Source organism: Vipera ursinii (genome assembly GCF_947247035.1).
Source record: "Vipera ursinii genome assembly, chromosome: 8".
NCBI lineage: Eukaryota > Metazoa > Chordata > Lepidosauria > Squamata > Viperidae > Vipera > Vipera ursinii.
Genome location: NC_139519.1, coordinates 5,534,872 through 5,558,265, shown reverse-complemented (window position 1 = coordinate 5,558,265; position 23,394 = coordinate 5,534,872). Strand labels below are relative to the sequence as shown.

Here is a 23,394-nt window from a genome sequence, read left to right as displayed (position 1 = left end):
TGGGAGCTGCTGGTGGTCCTCTCTTGGGAGCTGCTGATGGTCCTCTCTTGGGAGCTGCTGATGGTCCTCTCTTGGGAGCTGCTGATGGTCCTCTCTTGGGAGCTGCTGGTGGTCCTCTCTTGGGAGCTGCTGATGGTCCTCTCTTGGGAGCTGCTGGTGGTCCTCTCTTGGGAGCTGCTGGTGGTCCTCTTTTGGGAGCTGCTGATGGTCCTCTCTTGGGAGCTGCTGGTGGTCCTCTCTTAGGAGCTGCTGGTGGTCCTCTCTTGGGAGCTTCTGGTGGTCCTGTCTTGGGAGCTTCTGGTGGTCCTGTCTTGGGAGCTTCTGGTGGTCCTGTCTTGGGAGCTGCTGGTGGTGATGACACCTTTGAAATTGTCTGCATTATTTCTGAGGTTGTCCATGTTATTTGAAAGCTTGTGTTAATATTATTTTTCGAAGACTGCTTGGACCAAAATGGACCCTGGGATTTCATTGGATTGACCAACTTCATGGCCAGATAACCCTGAATAAATAAAGAAAGAAGATGGAGGAAACCAGTGAAAGCTGTACTGTATTATTCATCCACCTCCCTCTCTCTCTCTCTCTCTCTCTCTCTCTCTCTCTCTCTCTCTCTCTCTCTCTCTCTCTCTCTCTCTCTCTCTCTCTCATAGCACTCATATGACTGACTGAAAGAGTCCCACCCTTATTACTTATATGATGATTCCCCTTCAGGATTACATTTTTGCATTCTTTTCTCAGAAGACTTACTGGAGCTGCGTAGATGAAATCTACAAATAGCCAGATCACCAGCAGGATGCAAATGAAAATTAGGATCTTCCATTTACTCTTCTGCCATATAATAAAATGGATGCTCTTTAAGGGGGCTGTGAACCATAGGAAAGAGGTCGCTGGTCTCCTAGTTTGAGGGAGAAGAATGAAGAGAGAAGTGATGAGACAGCAGTTGTATTCATCTTAGCTTCATTCATCTTTTATTTGCTTATGCTCAGTCATCAGCTGAAGACCAGCCAGGGTGGTTTGGCATCTTTGATCCCTTACCATTTATTTCTGCTTCATCCTGGACTCCATACTTGAAGGACCCCACAATGGTGTCACTGGGGCACTGGGAGAAACATACATTGCCCATCACATCTACAAGACTTTGGTCAAAGATTGTGGTTTCTCCAAGATACATTTTACAGAGTCTTTTAACCCTTAGACCTGGTCAGGGTAAACTAATTGGGATGAAGGTGGTTTAATTTGCACTTTCCTGCCTGTCTGTTGAGATTCTCAATCATCCAGGTCACGGTTGTCCCAAATGTGCTTTGTCCAAAAGGTAACTGAACTTTCTTGGCTTTTTTTCTTTGAAAGAGAGCAAAGAGAAACACGCGTCTTCAGTCTCCCAACTACTAAGAAACTACGGCCAATTTCACCCAAGAAAGAGAACCGAAGAAGCTTCTAGGATGAGAAGCAAAATGTTTTCAAAGGAAAAAGAAATCAAGAGAGTCCGGTCGCCTTTCGGAAAAGCACGTTGGGGATACTTTCCTGCCTCAAAATCTGCCAAACCCTGTGAATGGTGATGTAAGGCTACCGCTTCCTTCCATACTGTCTAAAGATGAGAGGCATCACAGTTCTGAGGACAGTCACTTCCTCCACCAGGTTTTGTGTCAGAGGACACCCAACTTCTGATCTTACTCTGGTGACTTCAGAAAGGGGTTCGTGTTGGGCTCTTCTCTTCCTCTCCCAGCTGGCAATTCTTCAGCCTCAAGATCAGTCAGCAACTCCAGAGACATTTCAATCTTACCCTAGAAAGCCAGAGACACAAGAACATGGGTTGGAGTAAAAAGTCATTCCCGGTGGGCTTGGCACAAAACAAGCACGGAGCCAACTGCTTATTTTGTTGTTCTTCAGTTACTCAGTCATGTCTGACTCTTCACTACTCCAGGGATCATAGCATGCCAGGCCCTTTTCCCCCACTGTCTCCCAGAATCTGCTCAAATTCATGTTCACTGCGTCAAGAATACTATCTAACCATCTCATCCTCTTCCATCCCCTTTTCCTTTTGCCTTCACTCTTGTCAAGAGTGAAAACTTGACAGCTACATGCCTTATAGTTTTCATCTTGTCATTAAAGTAAGGGGGAGGGGGGATGAGGCTTCTAATGAGCTAGTTAGAGAAACGAAACCACTCCAGTTCTGCGGATGTTTGTTGAAAAACAGCTGCAAGAAAACTTTTTTGAGGACATTCTAACCATGGGGAAGAAGATAACAGAAGGTTCTCCAATCAACAAGAAGATGTTTACATGAACTACATGGACACCTGGGAGGTTTGGCTGGGAATGTCATTGTTATATGCTTTAGTTAGATGTCTTCAGATTTTAGAGTTAGTTTTCCTTCACCTATACCATGCCATGTATTCAATAAACCAGTAAGATCTTTAGAAATGAAAGAAATCCTGGACTTTATTTGGATTCTCAAGCTGGAGGTTGATGCACCCTTTCCCAACCTTAGGGCCTTTTCTAATGAATCCTCTCTTGTCATTTGGTGGTCAAATTATTTGAGATTCAGCTTTAGGATCTGTCCTTCCAAAGGACAGTCAGGGTTGATTTCCTTTAGGGTTGACTGATTTGATCTCCTTGCAGCCCAAGGGACTCTCAAGAGTCTTCTCCAGCACCACAGTTGGAAAACATCAGTTCTTCGATGCTCAGCCTTCTTTCTGGTCCAACTCTCACAGCCATACTTTACCATTGGGAAAATCATAGTTTTGACTATGCAGATCTTTGTCAGCAAGGTGATGTCTCTGCTTTTTAAATATGCTCTCTAGGTTCCTGTGATACAGGTAGTCCTCAACTTAAGACCACATTTATGACCACAATGTTCATTACTAAGCAAGGTATCATAGTTCTGATAGGTGAAACTCTTCAAAGAACTTCAAGGCATTGTTTACCTTGAAGAATCTTTATTGGAGTAGTATAGCTTCAGCAGTAACATAGTTGAAGCCAAAATCTGAATTCCCCTCCCCTGAGCACCTAGTATCAAAGCACAATTCCCTCCTCTAATTAACAGTCATAAATCACATTCTCCAGTTAGTTTGAAATGCAGGCTTTCCCTCCATTACTCCATCCCTCCATTTCTTATCATCTCTTATTTCAAAAGCCCTGAATTCACACACTATTGCAATATTGTTATGTCTAACGTAACTCTCATCACATTCCTCCTCCTCCCACAGTATCATCTAATTCTAAAAGTATAAGAAAGAAAAAGGCTGCATCTCCATATGTTGTCAAAGCAAGAACATCCAATGTTAGCAGCATCGACACAAGGTGGTTGTTAAGTGACTCATGCCTGATTTTATGACCTTTTTGCCACAGTTGTTAAGTGAAACACATGGTTGTTAAGGGAATCTGGCTTCCTCATTGGCTTTGCTTGTTGGAAGTTGGCTGGGAAGATTGCAAATGGTGATCACATGATGCCTGGGACGTTGCAATGGTCAGAAATCCATGGTGGTTGCTAAGTACCTTAATTCTGATCACATGACCTTGGGAATGCTCTGATGGTTGTAGATGCAAGGACCATTATAAGTCACTTTCTTCAGTGCCATTGTCATGAAACAAATGGTTATAAGATGAGGACCACCTTTATATATGTATCACACATAAAGCAAAGGGGGATCCCAATTTGTGGACCAAAGCATCGGATAGCCAATATGTCAGCCTTAAGAACTTGAGTACTTTGCTCAGTCTTCCTTGATTAGTACTCCACCATAGCCATCCTAGACTTGCAGGAAATATTCTGTGCTGTCTGGATTGGTAGACATGAATCTGGAGCATAAACACCAACAAGATACTTCAGCCTTTTGGGTTGGTCTCAACCAGACTTTCCCAGGCTGATGATCTGCAAGATGAGTTCGTAACACATACATCTGGGAGGGTTGGGTTTGTGGGATGCTGGCTCAAAGACATGGAGATGCTGAAGAAATAAAATATTTCAGAAGAATGATCTTTCCAAGGTGGAGGGGTTAAAAATGAACACATCTGCCTCCTAATGGAATATGAATTCAAACTTAGAAGCCGAATCCTGAAGGATCATCAAGAGATGAGAGATTCCAGTACCCCAAGTTCTTAACTGACCCATCATTGCTTGATCAATTGTGCAGAGAACCCAATAGCCCAGACATGTTAAACACAAGGCCGGGGGGGCGGATCTGGCCCGCGAAGTGGTTTCATGTGGCCCACGAAGCCATCCTGGAAACAGTGAGGGAATGGCCCCCACTGCCTTGGCCCTGGCCCAGAGACCCTCCTTCTGCCAGAGACCCTCAGATCTGTCCCACTCCTGCCCAGGCCCCCATAGGCACCCTTGATGCGAACGATGTAGAGCTGGCCACGCCCACCCAGTAGGCCATACGCACTCTAGCCACACCCACCCAGTAGACCACGCCCACCCTGGCCACACTCACCCGGCCCCTTGAGGGCAACTGCAATGCTGATGCGGCCCTCAATGAAATTGAGTTTGACACCCCTGCAATAGCCGATAGCATACAGGAAATCCTCAGCTTAGGACCACAACCGAGCCCCACATTTCTCTTGCTAAGTGAAACCAACAATTTGCTAAGTGAGTTTTGCTTATTTTACCACATTCCTTGGCGCAGTTGTTATGTGAATCACTGCAGCTGTTCAGTTAGTAACACGGTTGTTAAGTGAATTTGGTTTCCCCATTCACTTTGCTTGCCAGAAGATGATCATGTGACTCTGGGACACGGCAACCATCATTAACATGCATCAATTGCCAAACCTCTGAATTATGATCACACGACCATGGGGATGCTGCAACGGTTGTAAGTGTGAAAAACAGCCACAAGTCCGTTTTTTCAGTGCTGTTGTAACCTCGGTGACTAAAAGAACTGCTGTAAGTCAAGAACCACTTGTAATTGGATGTTTTAGAGACAGCCTACCCCCCCTACCCCGCCCCCCCGAAATCTTTTCCTGACTTACGGACACTCGTGGTTTATCTTTCTCAAAGACAATGCAAGGCCACCAGCCTCTCATGTTCCTCTGGGTGAACAGAGAAATGCACTTTTGTTTGCGTCGGCCAAAAGGTGTGGAAGAGCCGGCAGCTCTGCTGTCATCCTGCAGGACTTTCAAAGTGCAATCACGAGGCCGTTTGGCCGGCCGTGGGATGCTGGTCAAGTTGATTTCCAGATTGCCTACAGGAGGAACACAAGTATAAGGTCTCCTGCCTTGAGCCAGGGGGCTGGACTAGAAGACCTCCAAGGTCCCTTCCAGCCCTGTGAATCAAGAGTGATGACGCTAGCCTGCTTCAGCTGGGTTCACATACTATGTTAATCTTGGGCTAACAAAATATTACAACGGGGTTCACACAACATGCCATCTCCAGAAAAATGTACATTGTGGTTTACTGTTATATTCTGGCTTTTACGATGTGCTAAGACAATGGGATCCGTGATATTTAAAAATCACAAATACCCACCCTGCTTTTCACACAGTCTTGTGAGGTTTACAAACTCGGTTTTCAAGAAGGGTCTGATCTGTCTTATTTTAGCAGCAGGCAGAGCTGGGGGGGCAGAGTTAAGCATGTTACCAGCCTAGAATAATTATGTTCCCAACTCCTCTTGAATTAAGTCCAACTCCTCTTGAATTCCATTGATTCTACGTTCTATGATCCGATGGTTCACAGAAGGTAACACCAAGCAGCCTTGCTAGGTTACCAATTAAGACTATGCATGAAAGAGCTGCAAGAAGTAACAGGTGGAAGATCATGAAAGAGAAATCCAACCTAGAATTAAGGAGAAATTTCCTGATAATGAGAACAATTAATCAGTGGGATTATAACAGTCTGAGGGGCTGTCACATAGAAGAGAGGGCTCACCTATTCTCCAAAGCACCTTAGGGTAGGACATGTAGTAACAGATAGAAAGTTATCAAGAAGAGGCCCAATCTAGAAGTAAGCAGGACATTCCTGACAGAACAATTAATCAGTGCAACAGCTTGCCTTCAGGAGCTCTGGATGTTCTTCTTTTTAAAGAAGAGACTGGACAGCCACTTGTCTGAAATGGTGTAGGCCAGGTTTCCTGCTTGAGCAGGGGGTTGGACTAGAAGATCTCCAAGATCCCTTCCAACCCTGACTCCAAATCCTCACCAGCTTCTCTCAAATGATGCACATCAGATCGGTTGGACATCAGCTTCATTGATGCTTCCAACCATGAAGATGTGAAGCCAAGCAGAGGGTTTTGTATCATCCAAACCTGGCCTAGTTTTACAGAATAGCTTAAGAGCAGGGCTCACCAGAAAAGTACGCAGAAAAGGGATGCAGTGGCTCAGTGGGTTAGGATGCTGAGCTTGTTGATCAGAAGGTCGGCAGTTTGGCGGGTCGAATCCTGAGTGCCGCGTAACAGAGTGAGTGTCTGTTACTCGTCCCAGCTTCTGCCAACCTAGCAGTTCGAAAGCATGTAAAAATGCAAGTAGAAAAATAGGGACCACTATGGTGGGAAGGTAACAGCGTTCCGTGCGCCTTTGGCATCTAGTCATGCTGGCCACATGACCACAGAGACATCCTCGGACAAACACTGGCTCTTCGGCATTGAAACGGAGATGAGCACCGGCCCCTAGAGTCGGAAACGACTAGCACGCATGTGCGGGGGAACCTTTACCTTTACCTTTACACCAGAAAAGTAAGCAAATAAATACATGAAATAGTGCAATGGACCATCTTCGCTTGGAGAACCCGAGATGAGTATGGAGAAACTGGTTATTCTTTCTTACATATGATGCATTCTCTTGCACTTTTTTCTGCAACTTTGTTACAGTCCTTGTTTAGTAGCTACCTTGGACAGCGACCAAGTTACAAACGGTGCTGAAATCATAACTTTGCAACTAATAGCCACATTTAAGTCTTTTGCATTATCAGGTGTTTGCCATTGAAGCCAGGATGCGCTGTCCTCCATAAAATCGCAAGCATGGTCACGAGATTTTTCACTCAGCAACTGCTTTGTTTAATGACCGAGTTGCCAGTCTCAATTGCAGTTACTAAAGTGGACTACCTGTATTGGATTTATTTCCTACTCTCCAGGAGTTCAAGGTAGCTTACATGAATACAGAAGGGACCTGGGTGGTCTTTTAATCCACCCTCTGCTTGAGCAGAAGATCTTATTCCAGGGGTGTCCAACCTTGGCAAGTTTAAGACCTGTGGACCTCAACTCCTAGAATTCCTCAGCCAGCCATGTTAGTTGGGGAATTTCTGGGAGTTGAAGTCCACAAGTCTTAAAAGTTGCCAAGCTTGGACACCTTTGCCTGATACCATTCCAGACAAATGGCTGTCCAGTCTCTTTTTAACAACCTCCAGTTTTGGAATACCCACCACTTCGGAAGACAAGCCATTTCACTGATTAATTATTCTCACTCTCAGGAAATTTCTTTTTAATTCTATGTTTGATTTCCATCCATTACTTCTTGTCTTGCCCTCTGGTGCTTTGGTTGAGGCTGTCTCTTCTCTACAACGATCTCCCTATGAGATTTATTGGGCAGAGAGAATGTGTGATTGGCCAAAAGTCACCCAGGCAGTTTCTAAGCCTGAATGTGGGTTTCCTTGCACTGACTGCTGGTTCTCATTCAGCTTGACCAAAAAGAATGTGCTTTTGAAGCTCCTGTCAAAAGGAAAAGGGTTTGGGTGATATTCTCATGAGCGGACACTGTAAGTGTTCCTGCACCTTTATAGGAATATCATGTAACAAAACATGTCTGATCTCAGAGGTTAAGCAGGGTTAGGCTTGATTATTGTTGAGATGGGAGACAAGGGGTAACAAAGCTGTAGGCTAGACTAGGGGGAGGAGAACATACACTGAAATAAAGCAAGAATATGTAATTCTTGAATGTCGTCATGAAATGCCTGGTTGCATTTATGGACACCAGTAGTCAAGCATGACTTCTGACATGACACCAAAAAAAAAAAAAAAGATGATGAGGCTGCAGAAAGACTGCAGAGAAGAGCAACAGATAAAGGGTCTGGAGACTAAACCGTACAATGGAAGATTGAGGGAAGTAGGTATATTTAGCCTAACAAAGAGAAGGACCATGGGTGACATGATAGCAGTCTTCCAATATTTGACAGGCTGTCACAGAGAAGAGGGAGACTCAGCCCAGTCTACCTCACAGGGTTATCATGGGGAAACAATTGAGGAGAGTGTTGATGCATACCACCCTGCAGTTCCTAAAGGAAAAACAGGCTATACCTCAAGTGAATGAACCATAAATGAAGGAGGTCCTTTTTAAGGAAGTTCAAACTAAAGGAAAAATGGTTTGAAGTGGTGGGTGGTTTTTTTTGTTTTTGCTTTTTACTTTCACACAAAATGAGAATGCTGAGGGGGGACTCTTGTTGAGAAGTAGCAGAAAAAACATTTTTCCCTCAGAGTTCCCAAGGGCCTTCATCACGTTCAAAAACCTTACCTATGAAATCATCAGCTGAGAATTTATCATTATCCCAGACTTGGATGATCAGTTTTGGAGGTACTTTCTGCATGGTCTCATCCAGACTCCAAAAATGTTGCTGCAAAAAACAAAAACGGACGGGAGGAAAATGGGCATCAACAATCGTAACTGTGCGAGGGATTAAAGTGTCCCAGGGGGCCACCACTTAAGTAGGAGTCAGCTGTGTGTCGCAGCTGTCAAAAAAGCCAACGCAGTTCTAGGAAGCATCAACAGAAGAACAGCATCAAGATCGCCAATGTTGGTACCGCTGTGTACTCTTGCTGCTTAAAAAAAGACTAGAAAGTATATATATCATTGCATGGCTTCCCCGGTCCATCTCAGAAGGTGGCACCATTTCACCATCTTTGGGCTTGGAAGATAATGGCTAATACTTGGATAGAGATCACCAGGAAATTTCACAGCTAAAAGTGAAATTGGGAAAAAAAATTTTTTTTAAAAAAAGGAAGAAGCCAGTGGCTTGTCCACAAAATCATTAGGAGTCAAGATTGACTGGCAAGAGATTGGAAAATGAAAAACAATTCTAATAGCGCCAAGAAGGCCCTCAAAACCTTGCTCCTGGTGTTACCTTCAAGTTTCCACTTTATTTGTATCCCACCTTTATTATTTTTACAAATAAATCAAGGCGGTGTGCATATCCCATGCACTTTCCTCCTCCTATTTGCCCCAGAACAACCACCCTGTGAGGTGGGTTGGGCTGAGAGAGAGAGAGACTGGCCCAAAGTCAGCCAGCTGAATTTCATGACTAAGGTGGGACTTGAAATCATGGTCAACCGCTTATTTAGCCTGGTGTCTTAACCACTCTAGTTCTTCAAAGAGTTGGATTTCAGTCTCCCAAGGGGTTTTATAAAGGGCAAATGAGATTACACACACAGAGTGAGTGAGTGAGTGAGTGGGAGGGAGGGAGAGAGAGAGAGAGAGAAAGAGAGAGAGAGAGAGAGAAAGAGAGAGAGAGAGAGAGAAAGAGAGAGAGAGAGAAAGAGAGAGAGAAAGAGAAAGAGAAGAGAGAGAGAGAGAGAGAGAGAGAGAGAGAGAGAGAGAGAGAGAGAGAGAGAGAGAGAGAGAGAGAGAGAGAGAGAGAGAAATGGGAACTAAAAGCCAGCTTATGCCCCTATGCTTCCACCCACCTTCTTAGTGAGGACACAGACTTGCTCCATGGGCAAATAATCCAGAGTAAATATGAATCGCCAGTTGAAGTTGCCTTCTCCTGCCAAGGACCTATAATGGACATCTGTTCTTTGCTTGTCTTCCTCCTGGCCATCCAGCCATCTGGGACCAAAGCAAAGGAGAGGGAAAGAAATATTTTTAGTCAACTCGAGTGTGGGGACAGATGTTGTGAATGGTGCATTATGCAAGTAGGTTGGAGTTTTGGCCAACAGGTGTAGACAGAAATGACAGTGGCAAATGTCCATTGACTCTCTGTTGGCGTGTAGGTTGTGTGGAAATGCATTAAGGAACTTGATGGTGGTGGAAAGGAAGCTGTGGTCAATGACTGCTTTGATCCTCCATTTCTCACAGAAGAGTTTATGGTTTGGGGTTACGGGATGAACAAGGAAAGAGGAGTGGAAGTAGGAATCCAGGAGCGGCTGTCAGGGGATTTTATTGTTGTTTTTAATATATTATTTATTGTTTTAGCTTGGGCATTGTGTTTAATTCTTTTTAACTTTTGTATCTTTGTATTTTTATATGTTTGCCCTGTTCACCACCCTGAGTCCTTCGGGAGAAGGGCGGTATACAAATATTATTATTATTATTATTATTATTATTATTATTATTATTATTATTATTATTATTATTATTATTATTATTATTATTATTAAATGCAAAGAAGAGAACAAGTAGGACTGAGGCCTTAGAATAGAATAGAGCTGGAAGGGACCTTGGAGGTCTTCTGGTCCAGCCCCCTGCTCAAGCAGGAGAACCAATACCATCTCACACAAGTGACTGTATAGCCTCTTCTTAAAAACCTCCAGTGATGGAGTGCCTACCATTTCTGGAGGCAACTTCTGTTCCACTGGTTTAATTGTCCTCACTGTCAGGAAGTTCTCCTTAATTCCAGGTTGCTTCTCTCTTTGGTCAGTTTCCAGCCTATGTTTCTGGTCCTTCCCTCTGATGCTTTGGTGAATAATTTGACCCCCTCTTCTTTGTGGAAGCCCCTCAGATACTGGAATACTGCTATCATGTCTCCCTTATTTCTTTTTTTCTTTAGACTAGCCTTAGCCAAAGGAAAGATAAGACTGGATAAAAGAGAGGGCCAGAGTGAGGGATCTCCATGAACTTTTTCTGTATCTCCTCTTCCTGCCCTTATGCTGAAGAGATGGGAAGAGTTATGTTACTTTTGGTTTCAGAAGAAACCAGCCAACTTTGGGACTGATGACCTCTATTTGTATTATGTTACTACTTTTGAATATTGTGGAACCACTTTCTTTCATTGGAGGAAAAAAACAACCCCGTGCTATTAAGAATGGGGGAAATGGATTCCTTATAAAAATGCAATTGTTTGGGACTCTGCAATTCCCCACCAACATCGCTTATCTCATACCCTTTCACATAGATGTCGCTCATCTTGTCTCCAAAAATATTGGTATCTTCCAGATCTACATCTTTTGTGTTCCAAATTATGCAGCGAAGCTCGTATCTAGAAAGAAGAGAAAAGACGTTGACATTCTGTTGGGAGGGGGGAATCTTTGAGCTGCCTGTGATGTGTTTCTTTCACTTTGTTCTTCTGCTACTTTGATGTATCGTTGTGTGTGAAAGGGGGAGAGATGAGCCTGGGGCCACCTGCCTTATCTCTACTCTGGGGGAGCAGAGGATGCAACGCCTGGGAACAGCAATTTATATATATCTCTCTCTCTCTCAGCCTCCAGTTCCCATAACAACTTCACACCTTTGGATTGGCTGGAAATTTTATTTTATTTTATTTATTTTAATCCCATTTATATCCCGCCCTTCTCCGAAGACTCAGGGCAGCTTACAATTTTAAAGCACAAATCAATGTGCTTAGCAATAGCAATAGCCTTCATTCTATGTATATGCCTGCTTATTAGGGCTTTCGGGGGGCCCTCAAGCGGCATTATTACAAAGTCAGCTTATTGCCCCCAACAATCTGGGTCCTCATGGAGATGGACTGGGCAGTTGGGCATCTGGGAGGGTTTTTGAAGAGAAGGGTTTAATGTAATGTTTTTCCACGGGAATATTCAGATCTTGCCTTGCTGTTCTGCTTTCACTATCTCTCAACAAAAGTTCCTTTTGAAACAATGCCAGTTTCAAGAGTTCTGCTTTCTTGAGAGAACTAGCTGAGGCAGGACCTTACACTTTCCTATGGTACAGAGTGAACCTGAACCTGGACCTCCCCATTCTTAGCTCAACAAGGTTGCCGCTACCCCACTCTACTTCTTGGAGGACAAGGAAGAAGCTTCCACAAAGAGGAGGCTACACTTGGGCATCCCCTGAGCAACAACATAGAATCGGCTAATTCTTCCACAATGGCAGCCAGAAAGCCCATGTGATCTCCTGACTTACAACACATCATTATGAGAGGACTTCAGGATTTGCCATATACTACATAATAAACAAACTCTGGCTCTTGACAGAGTAATTGATCCAGAGTCCCTCAGTGAGCTTCTGTGGCCAAGAAAGAACTAGTATGTGGGTTTTTCTGTTCCTAGTCCAGCCCTTTCCTCTTTAGGCCAAATGACCCTTGGGCTAAGAAAGAGGGTCTGGTTCCAAGCATCAGGTGCAACAAATCAGGATAGGGTTAGGATAGAGCCAGGATACAGTTCAAAAGACTTCAAGGGGGTGGGGCAAGGCTGGACTTAGATTTCTAACTACCTCATCAGTAGTGAGTTTAACTGATGATGCATTTAATCCCCACCTCAGGCTCACCTGGTTGTTTCCTACATCAATTCATCTACAGAATTTCCCAGGACTTGGAACCCAGATTGCATCAGCCCTCGTCTGACACCTTCACTATTTTACCACACTGACTGGGGGGCTTTGATTTATTTAGTGTCAGACCAGCCCACAAACTTAAATCTCTAAGTAAAAAAGCAATTGTTGGCTCAATTTCCTCAGAAAGGTACATTTTTATTAGAGATCAAGTGTATTGCAGCAATGCATAGCCAGGTGACCTTGAAGCAGCTTCTCAAGATGGCACAGCACCTACTTTTGATTTCCCAAGCATGGCCCACCCCCTTTGCCCCTCTTCTCAACAGTTAATGGCAGACTGTCAGCACACATCAACGAAGCACAAGCAAGCCTGAGGTGGCAGCTGATGTTTAGTCTTAGGGGAAAAAATTGGTAGCACCTACTTTCTGGTTTTTCGTGGGGTGATATCAAAAGGAGGTCCTGGGTCACCCAAGTAAAGTGGGAAGATGTCCACCCACATTTGCAGTTTACCCTGGATAGGAGAGAGGCACAGGATTTATAAGACAATATTCATAATGACAGATTTGCTGAGCAGGAATCTCTCTTCCTTGTCAGGGATGTCCATAGGAGGACTAAAAAAAGTCAAGGTGGCAGCCTGGATTTGGAATTCCACTCCTTTTTATTTTTTATTTATTTTATTTTATTCAATTTATATACCGCCCTTTTCCCGAAGGACTCAGGGCAGTGTACAGGGCAAATTAAAAAATACAATATACAGATTAAAATATGATTAAATTAATAGCCCCAACACATTAAAATTGGATTTAAAACCTGAAAAACCCCTCAGTCCAGGCTGGCCAGCTCAAATAGCCAGGTTTTTAGGTCCCGGCAAAACGAACGAAGGGCCGGGGCGATCCGGAGTTCCACCGGCAGCTGATTCCATAGGGCAGGCGCACCCACTGAGAACGCTGTCCCCCTGGGAATCACCCGCCGGCACTCCTTGACTGGCGGGACCCTGAGGAGGCCTTCCCTGTGGGAGCGCACGGGATGATGGGAAGTTGATGCTGGCAGCAGGTACTCCCTAAGATAATCCGGGCCCATGCCATTTAGGGATTTATAGGTCATCACCAGCACCTTGAATCTCACCCGGAGGGCAACTGGAAGCCAATGCAGCTCGCGGAGAAGAGGCGTTACATGGGAGTATCAGGAGACCCCCATCACAACTCGCGCGGCTGCATTCTGCACCAGCTGAAGCCTCCGAGTGGTCCTCAAGGGCAGCCCCATGTAGAGAGCATTGCAGTAGTCTATCCGGGAGGTCACAAGTGCATGAGTGACTGTACGTAGGGCATCTCGGTCCAGATAGGGCCGCAACTGGCGCACCAGGTGAACCTGCATTTTTGCATGCATTGTGCATGCAATGCATGTAAGAAGGGGGGGGGCTTCAACCAACAGCTGTGGTCACCGTCTTCACTTTTTTTTTTGACAGTGCTCCTTGCCTATGTCCACAAAGGAGAGAAAACTCCACAGGGATCTGATTTAATTGATTACATCCTAAAAAGCTTTGTGACTTTCTGTCATTCATTCATTCAATAAAATATGTATACCTTTCCTTATTGTCTGAAAATCAAATGGCATACAAAAACTCAAATAACGGATGAAATGGATGAAATAGTTATCTAAGCACATCACATCATCTTTTGTCCTCGAGGATTTTTTTTTTAATGTAGCTATCCCATTGGCTTCTCCAACTGAGCTTAAGTGTACAACTCAGGTTTAAAATATTCACAAAAGGGAAACATTGGGGTCTTTTATGGGTTTAATTCACAGCTTTCTATTGGCAGAAAGGAAGCAAATGGATTGAAATCAATAAATGCTAGAGAACTGAAGCAAAATGGTGTTGGACTGAAGGTGTGGAGATTAAAGTATACTTTACTAAAGCCAAGCGGTTACAGAAGAAGTGGAGCTTGATCAGAGGGTTTCCCACTCGTCCCCCTCCGGCCCCCGGGTGATCAAGATCAAGAACCCATTTCCAGAAAACTTGGGAAATTTGCATTTGTAATCCAAAGACATATGGAGACCACCAAATTGTGAAGTTGTGGAGCTGTTGTAGAAGATAAATAAATGTGTCCGGTAAACACTTAGATGCTCTAATTTCCCAATCTCTGAAACTCAGCCAAATTATAGGATTACAGTATTGTCCCCCCCCCCCACTCCCTGGACTGTCTGATTCTTCTTTCTATCAGCTAACAAGCATAGTGTGAAAATCTGAATGTGAGATTAAGGGTTACTTGGTCAATTCCAGGTAGAGCTGAGTCGTAGAGAGTGCGAGTTTCTATGTGTTCAAAGACCAATCCGCACATCCGGAGAAGGTGGAGGGCCATACGCTCTTTGGCAGGTCCCAGATATCCATGCGAAGGCAAATTGGTCTCTGAAAGGAGGAAACATCGGATGGAATCCCGTCAAATTGAACCCAAGGCTTTGACTAGGCAAGATATTCATTGTTGTGGTTTTAAAAGTGGGGATAAGAGGAAGAATCTAGACTGAAAAATATCTAGTGAGGGTTTGAGTGAAAGCCAGGAGTTCCAAAATTTAGTTCATTCCCTTTCCTTTTGGTCAGGAGAAGGGTGATAGCTGGAGAAACCTTTAACCTGCTTTCCAAACTGGTTGCTAGACAACAGCTCCTGTTACTTGACTTTCTGCAGGCATCTTCGTAGCTTTCTTACCTGGGTTTGCAACAGTTAAAGGAGTCTCTGAATTTGCCCCGAGCTGCCAACCTCCACTTCCAAGTTGTGGTGCTCTTTACCCATTCAGAAAACTACACTGCAAAATTAGTTGTCTGCGGTGCTGACAACTACCCTGCCTCTGATTGTTCCTAGTGCCTGCTAGTCCTTTGATTTCCCTGCTAGTGGCAAGGATGAGTAGAGTATCCAATGTCGGAATAAAGTGAAAACATACATTCCAGAACGGCTGAGAAGAACTTAGGCCCATCTCATTTGAGGAAGGAGGATGAGATGAAGACCATGTCATGGGAACATGACAGGAAAAAGAGGCTAGATCATATCCATAATAGCCAGTTTGGACTACTGTTTAAGGCACAGGCTAGAAAATGGGAGACTATGTGTCCTGCCTTAGGCATGAAAGCCAGCTGGGTGATTTGGGGCCAATCACCAGGAGACAGTGAATTCTAGTTCTGCCTTAAGCATAAAAGTCAGCTCAGTGACTTTGGGCCAATCACCAGGAGATGGTGAATTCTAGTCCTGCTTCAGGTATGAAAGCCAGCTGGGTGACTTTGGGCCAATCATCAGGAGAAGTGAGTTCTAGTCCTGCCCTAGGCATGAAAGCCAGCGAAGTGATTCTGGGCCGGTCCCTCTCTCTCAGCCCAACCCACCTCACTGGGTTGTTGTTGTGAGGAAAACAGGAGGAAGAAGGCATGTTCACTGCCTTGACTTAATTGTAAAAATAATAAAGGTGTGATTCAATCATATAAACAAAATGGGACATGGCCTCAAGGTAACGACAGCTTCAATCAGGCTCATGTTTGTTGACCACAAGGAAATACCTCATTCCAGCTATGTGAATTTCAACTCCCAGAATTCCCCAGCCAGCAATGGGAATTCTGGGAGTTGAAGTCCGTGCAACGCTGCCAAGGATGAGAAGCACTGCCTCCAAACCGTACAGTACTGAAAATTCCCTGGAAACTCACCAAAGTCAGAAAGCAGATAAGTTCTACCCATGAAAATGGCTTTGCTTCCATCTTCACTTATCTCTGTATGAGGCAGGTTTTTTGCCTGAGTATGATTTTCCAAGAGTTCACTTGGAAGAAGCTGATCTCTCCACTGTGTGGGGCCAGCCCTGCAAGAGGGAGAAGAGGTTAAACAATGTTTGTAGAGAACATTTTCAGAAAGACTGTGCTTTTTCTTGAAGGTATCACTTCAGTACAGAATAACAGAGTTGGAAGGGACCATAGAGGTCTTCTATCCAACCCCTTGCTTAAGCAGGAGGCCCTATTCCATTCCAGACAAATGGCTATGCAATCTCTTCTTAAAAACCTCCAGTGATGGAGCACCCACAACTTCTGGAGGAAAGATGTTCCACTGTCAGGAATTTCCTCCTTATTTCTAGTTTGGATTTTTTTTTTGTTAAGTTTCTATCTGTTACGTCTTGTCTCACCCTCAGGTGTTTTGGAGAATAGGTTGACCCCCCTCATCTCTGTGACAACCCCTCAAATATTGGAATACTGCCATCATGTCTTCCCTAGTCCTTCTGTTTGTTAGACTAGAGACATTTCCAGTTCCTGCATGTGGTAGATGAAAGCAACCTGAATTTCTAAAGTTTATTTATTTTATTTATTTATTTAATTTTATTTATATACCGCCCTTCTCCCGAAGGACTCAGGGCGGTGAACAGGGCAGATGTATAAAATACAAAAAATACAAAAGTTAAAAGGAATTAAACATAATGCCCAAGTAAAAACGATAAATACAAATGTTAAGAGCAATAAAAAACCCAGCCCACCCCCTATCAGGCCAAGCCGGCTTGTTCAAACAAATGCGTTTTCAGATCGCGTCGGAAGGAGCGGAGGTCGGGCGCCATCCGGAGCTCAACTGGCAACCGATTCCATAGCTCTGGGGCGCCCACAGTTGAGAAGACATTCTTGGCAATTTCTGGGGGATGACTCCCAAAACATCTGGAAGCTGCTATGATGAGAAAGATGGGATTACTCACACGTAGCCTTAGTACTTACACACAGTAAGTCTGTGGCAGCCCACAGTTGGCCCCATAATGAGACATGAGTCGGTCCTCCAGGTCTATGGTGGTTTCCCCAATTGGGTCATCAGGTGAAAATAGATCAAAATCAAATAAGGAGATCTTCAGGTCCTTTTCTAGTGGGATGGTGCATGTAAGTTCATATGTTCTTGAGATATCACAGAAAAAAAAAGAAGATATCAAATTCTGGTTAAAAAATCCAACAAGGCAAAGCAGCAGAGACATTGTATTCTCCAATGCAGAGGCGTAAAACTGCCAGCCCACAGGCCGAATGCATCATAGTGAAACCGCGCCCACCCTATTGCCGGCAATGGGGAAAAAGTACGATATGTCGTGACACGTCACATGACGTTGCGAGTTTGACACCCCTGCTCTAATGTAAACTTTATGAGGCATTAGCAAACCAGTAAGATAGAAGGGAAGCTAGCTCTCAGGAAATGGCGGGAAGCAGATAATTAAAACAGTGAAATTTTCCCTCCCCCTTCTGAAAGTTCAGGTCACATTGTCCAATGTATCTTCCAATAATTGTTATGAGAAGAATCTTCAGTTTGCCAAAACAATTCCTCAACGGCTTTGGCTATCATATTGATAAGAAACACCTGTGGATCCCAAACTCTCCCCACTTCCCACCCCCCATACTGTAGGTAAGAAAGAAGCATTACAGTGTTCCTAAAGGCAGTAGGCTTCGTAACTTGACAGAAGATATAAGTGCCCCACTCCTATCATTCTGGTACCTTTACTCGCTGAATAGGCTCCTGGGCCTAGGAAATTTGGGAGCTGTGACCCCCAATAGTTTTAAATGTTGCCTGGTTACAGAAGGCTAGGCCAAACCTTTGAATGCCTTGTTCGTGCAAGCAGAAACTTAGGACTCTTGTACAGAAGGCTCTTTGTAAAAATAAATTTCATTTTTAACAATTAAAAGAGAACGACACTTAAACTTGATTTACAATTACAGAATGAAGCAAAATATTTTAACATTAGATATATTGAAAGGATATTTTGAACAATGGACCCAGAAGCTAATTTTAATAATATCTGCCTCTATAGATAGACTGTGTTTAGAAGGTGTTACAGAAGAGTAATACCTAACAGGACTGATCCTAAAGTGGATTTAAAAAAGACAAGCTACAACAATATGAAAAAAAGATTTTCTTCTATAGAAGGCTATTGCTAAGCACATTGGTTTGTGCTTAAATTGTAAGCCGCCCTGAGTCTTCGGAGAAGGGCGGGATATAAATGGGATTAAAATAAATAAATAAATAAATAAATAAATAAATAAATAAATAAATAAATAAATAAATAAATAAATAAATAATAAATAAACTTTCTATAGAAGAAGAAAAAAGAATTATGTAAAGAAGCGATTTCCCACATCACAACAAGTCTAAACAATTTTAGTAACTTATGTCTTAAAGTACAACAAACGATCTCATCTTTTCATATCCCATCTCTTATCTACCATTTTTCTTTCTTTTCTTCTTTCTTTTTTTATGTACCTTCTATTTTCTTATTTTCTTATTTTTATTTTTAGGTTGTATTAATTTTTATCATTGTAATCTATATCTGTCTATCTATCTATCATCTATCTATCTATCTATCTATCTATCATCTATCTATCTATCTATCTATCTATCTATCTATCATCTATCATCTATCTATCTATCTATCATCCTCTATCTATTGCCACAAAATAGTTAACCACGTTTGAGAGGAACATGGTAATCTGCTCCATATGTAAGAGTAGTATTCAGCATATTCTGCAGTCCCAAACTATGTTTAAGCATGTGACTTGAATGCTGGTCAGCAGCAACAAAGCAATTTGACCCAACGGACAGTTTTCCACAACTAATTTGGTAGACTGACCTTCCAAACACAGGATCCAGGGTGTTGGGTATATACTCTTCTCGGTCATCCAGTCTTTCTTTTCCTAGCTTGATCTTGATGTAGGGGTCACACTGTAAAGGGGTGCAAAGAAAAATCTCTACATTCTCTTCTCTGTGTTCTGTCCCCAGCCCAGTACACACAAGACACAAAGGGGTGGTTTTGTTCTCTTTCTTAAATTAGGCTCACAAACACACAGTTACAGAATAGAGACAGGCTTCTCCCCAAATTTCAACAAGTTTGGCTTACCAGAGTTCCAAATCAAAGCAGGATGAAGGAGAGTAGCCAGGTGGAATCTGAGAGTCAGAGCTTTTAGAATCTGCCTGGCTACTCTCCTTCATCCCGCTTTGATTTGGAACTCGGGTAAGCCAAATTTGCTGAATTTTAGCAGATTCATCAGCTGGTGCCGATTCAAAATCGAAGTTGCAAGGTTCACCAGTCAAGACACATGAAATAGAAGTTAATGGGCAGTTGTTGTCAATGTTTGTGGTTGCTGCTCCAAACTTTACCTTGAATAACTCTACCAACTGGCCTCTGGAAGAGGATTTTCTACGACTGCAGCAAAACAACGAAGAAAAGATTATTACCAATCCATTGAGGTCTTTCGGCTGGAGATTAAAAGCTCGAACGATATAAACGCGAACCAGACAGTCCTGGGAGACATTGGCAGGAAGCTCCTGGAACTGACGTGGTGGAGGCAGAATTCTGGGGTCTTCTGGCAAAGGATAGATCCGGAAAAGGCCCTGTAGAACAAGGCGGTGGTCAATGGAGGCTTCCAGGAGAAGCACTACTGCATTTCTTTCCCTGAGACAAATTCTGTGATTTTGAGCAAATGAACAAATGATATTGTTTCCCCTGACTCAATGATGCTGGGAATTTGGTTTTCCACAGGGTATTAAAGAATTGGGAGATTTGTACACATCAACCTAAAAATCAAAGGCCCTTTCACTGGAACACGTTATACTCTTTTGTCCCCACTATACAGGAGTAAGGGACGCGGTGGCTCAGTGGGTTAGGACGCTGAGCTTGTCAATCAGAAGGTCGGCAGTTTGGCGGGTCAAATCCCGAGTGCCGCGTAACAGAGTGAGCACCTGTTACTCGTCCCAGCTTCTGCCAACCTAGCAGTTCGAAAGCATGTAAAAATGCAAGTAGAAAAATAGGGACCACTACGGTGGGAAGGTAACAGTGTTTCGTGCGCCTTTGGCGTCTAGTCATGCCGGCCACATGACCACGGAGACGTCCTCGGACAAGTGTTGGCTCTTCGGCTTTGAAATGGAGGTGAGCACCGGCCCCTAGAGTTGGAAATGACTAGCACGCATGTGCGGGGGAACCTTTACCTTTCCCTTTTTATAGAGGAGCACGACAGGAGTTATTATTTCCACTTTTCATTAAATAGCTTGTTGTTCTGATTTGTTTTATCTTAAAATGCTATCATCAGATCAATTTGACACCATCTCTGTCTACAGCCAAATCTATATATACATTCATTTCCTTTCTTTTGCATTTAATTTAATTAATGCAATTTCTCTATTCTACATGCTGGTCTATGACTTAATAAAGATTTAAATTGAGAAGTGGCTAATTTAGAGAGAACAGGAAAGATAGGAATCCAGATTTCCTGGGTGAATTTCCTGAGGCAATTTGCCAGAGAGGGGGATTGGGGGTCTTGTTTTCACCTTAAATTCTCCCCCCACAACAGGGTCATCATCTTGGACCTTTCCTCGGTATAGCTGAAAAGTCTGACAGAAATCCTGGAAACCGTGGAATTCGGGAACTTCTTCCAGCTCACAATTATAGATCTGGGAGCAAATTATTTAAAAAAAAATCAGTTGAAATATTCTTTATTTTCTCTATGTATGTTTGCATGATCTTTATTCTCTATAGGTATCTTTATATTATTATAGATTCTTCTTCTTCTACAATATTGTAAATGTAATGTAGACGTAGATTATTATTAATTCTACAATATTGTAGATGTAATACACCTGTTTGTATTACATCTACAATATTGTGGATATGAGTATTCAGTAGATCATTTAAAAGTCAGTTGATTTTACTTCACTTTCTCTGTATATGTTTGCACAGTCTTTATTCTCTGGTCTGAGCATCCTTCCATTACTGCACTAACTAACCACAAATGGTCCAAATATTGTATACATTTATTGATTTGCAAAATTTGTGAGCATTTAGGCCTCCTCCTAACCCATAAGAGATTATATTTACCACACTGCAGGATGTTTTGTCTGTATGAGAATATTCCTACTTGAGTTTGGATTTGGTTTTAACATAGTTTGAATTATTGTATTACATTGGGCATAATTATTTAATTCTTTTTTAACTTTTGTATTTATATTTCGATATTTATTGCCCTGTACACCGCCCTGAGTCCTTCGGGAGAAGGGCGGTATAAAAATTTAATAAATAAAATAAATAATAAATAATAACGGAAAGTACTTTGAAAAAGTTCCCTGAATTCCTCAGCCAGCATTGCGTCTGATTGCAAAAGGTGGCTTACAATATCCATTTTCACTGGATATGGAGACCAGCGCCAAGCTTCAGAGAAGGGTGGAGACCCATTTGGTGGAAATTTGATGAAGTGAAAAGCAGTTGAGTCACCTGCTCTGTCTGAGGGAACTTGGGAGCCGGTGTTTCTTGTGACAATTGTTGCCTGCCCTGTATTCCTATGATATTTCTCTTAAAAGCACACCTTTATGCTATCATAGCCCTTTTCCAGGTAATGCCCACTCTTGGATAAATCTCCCATTGTTGCATAGTACTTGCTCCACCAATCAACTTCTTCTTCCTCTTCCTCGTCCTCCTCATCTACCTGTCAAAAAATAAAGAAAGAAGGTCGAGCATGGCCCTCTCCATGTTTTCCAAATGGAATGATCTTGGTTTGCTCTCTCCAACCAAAAGACTTCCTTGCACTGACCTCATTTCTTATTAGCTTCAGGGACCAACCGTCAGGCATGAAGACTCAGGACCATACATTGAATTCCTGATGAGCTGATCTATTGCTCATGCCTATTCTCAGGGCTTTTTTTTGTCATAGAATGCCCGGAACGGCATTCCGGCCCCTTTTTTCAACGGAATTTGTGGGACTAAAAATAGTTCCGTCAGACCTTCCAACTTCTTGTGAAAAAAAAAAAAGATCTCACAAGGAGTTGGAAGGTCTGACTGAACTTTTTTTCAGCCACACAAACTCCGTTTCCCTGCAGCAGAAGAGAAAAATGCCAGAGCTGGAAAACAGGTTAGCAAAGAAATGCTTTCTGGAAGAGGGAGGAGCAGCGCCAGGAAGAGAAGAGGCAGGAAACGGGGCTGCCCTTTCCAGAAGGGAGAAGGGAGACGTGGGACAATGCAGGGCAGCAAGCAACTGCTCTTCTCTGCTCTGCATCCTTGCGCAGAGCTGCTCTGTTCTCCGTTCTCCGTGACACAGGCAACAAAGAACTGGCAGAGAGAGGCAGCGGAGCAGGCTTGTGCCACCCGGTCATGGCGCAAAGCCATGGGAGAGTTGGCGGAGGACAAGGTGGCTGCACCCGGGCAGATGATCTGCTGGGGAAGCTTAAAGAAAGTCCCTCCAGTGGCACACAGCAGCAGTGGAGCCATTCAGCATCACTCCCCCCCTGGCTCCAAAATGGCGGAGAGGGACCAGGCCTACCCTGCCCATCCCATCTGCCGTAGCATGGCAGTCCGGCTCGGGAGGGGAATGAAAGGTCGCTGATCAAGGAATGGCCTGGCTGGGGAGGGGGGCTGAGTTCCGGCACCATTTTCTTAAAAAAAAAAGCACTGCCTATTCTCAAGAATCCAGTCAACTAACAGTCAGCACTAAACTAGTGCTAGATAAGAGTCAATGGAATTCATAGGGGCTGGACTTAGACCACTTATGGGAACATAAAAACTCTAAGCCGATTCCTCTCTTGACTCCTCCCCCAGTTTCTGCCTCTCCTTCTCCCACATTGACCCACATAACTTTCTTGGTAGCAATACAGGTAATCCTCGATTTATGACCGCAACTGAGCCTAAAATTTCTGTTGCTTAGAGAGTTGTTAACTTAGTTTTGTCCCATTTTATGACCTTTCTTGCCACAGTTGTTAAGTGACTCATTGCAGATCTTAAAGTGGTAACTTTGTTCTTAAGTGAATCTGGCTTCCCAATTAACAATTAATCAGTGCAATGGCTTGTCTCCAGAAGTTGTGGATGCTCCATCACTGGAGTTTTCTATGAAATTGGTCAAGAAGAGCATATGGGGTTGGACTAAAGCAACCATGAGCAGGGAGTTGGACTAGAAGACCTCCTAGGTCCCGTCCAACTCTGTTAACTGTAACCTCTTTAACTATATTCATCAGTCTTACAGGGCTGGCCCTCCCATGAAGTAGAGTGAAGGAAACCCATCAGGCAATCAATTCCAGA

At 43.5% G+C, this 23,394-nt stretch overlaps 1 protein-coding gene across 1 annotated transcript in view; it reads right to left on the bottom strand.

The window, feature by feature from the left end:
* Positions 1-239: 239 nt before the first annotated feature.
* The window catches only part of FER1L5 (fer-1 like family member 5), a gene marked incomplete at both ends in the record, with an annotated part of 90,807 nt that continues 67,652 nt past the window's right edge, over positions 240-23,394 (bottom strand). Inside the window, 15 exons of the mRNA XM_083368855.1 lie at positions 240-410; positions 745-892; positions 1,669-1,778; positions 4,963-5,174; positions 8,431-8,530; positions 9,597-9,738; positions 11,012-11,107; positions 12,780-12,868; positions 14,625-14,764; positions 16,040-16,188; positions 17,081-17,251; positions 18,967-19,058; positions 19,572-19,727; positions 20,661-20,783; positions 21,692-21,811. Coding sequence (XP_083224981.1) covers positions 240-410; positions 745-892; positions 1,669-1,778; positions 4,963-5,174; positions 8,431-8,530; positions 9,597-9,738; positions 11,012-11,107; positions 12,780-12,868; positions 14,625-14,764; positions 16,040-16,188; positions 17,081-17,251; positions 18,967-19,058; positions 19,572-19,727; positions 20,661-20,783; positions 21,692-21,811 — 2,019 coding nt within the window. The remainder of the gene's footprint in view (positions 411-744; positions 893-1,668; positions 1,779-4,962; positions 5,175-8,430; positions 8,531-9,596; positions 9,739-11,011; positions 11,108-12,779; positions 12,869-14,624; positions 14,765-16,039; positions 16,189-17,080; positions 17,252-18,966; positions 19,059-19,571; positions 19,728-20,660; positions 20,784-21,691; positions 21,812-23,394) is intronic.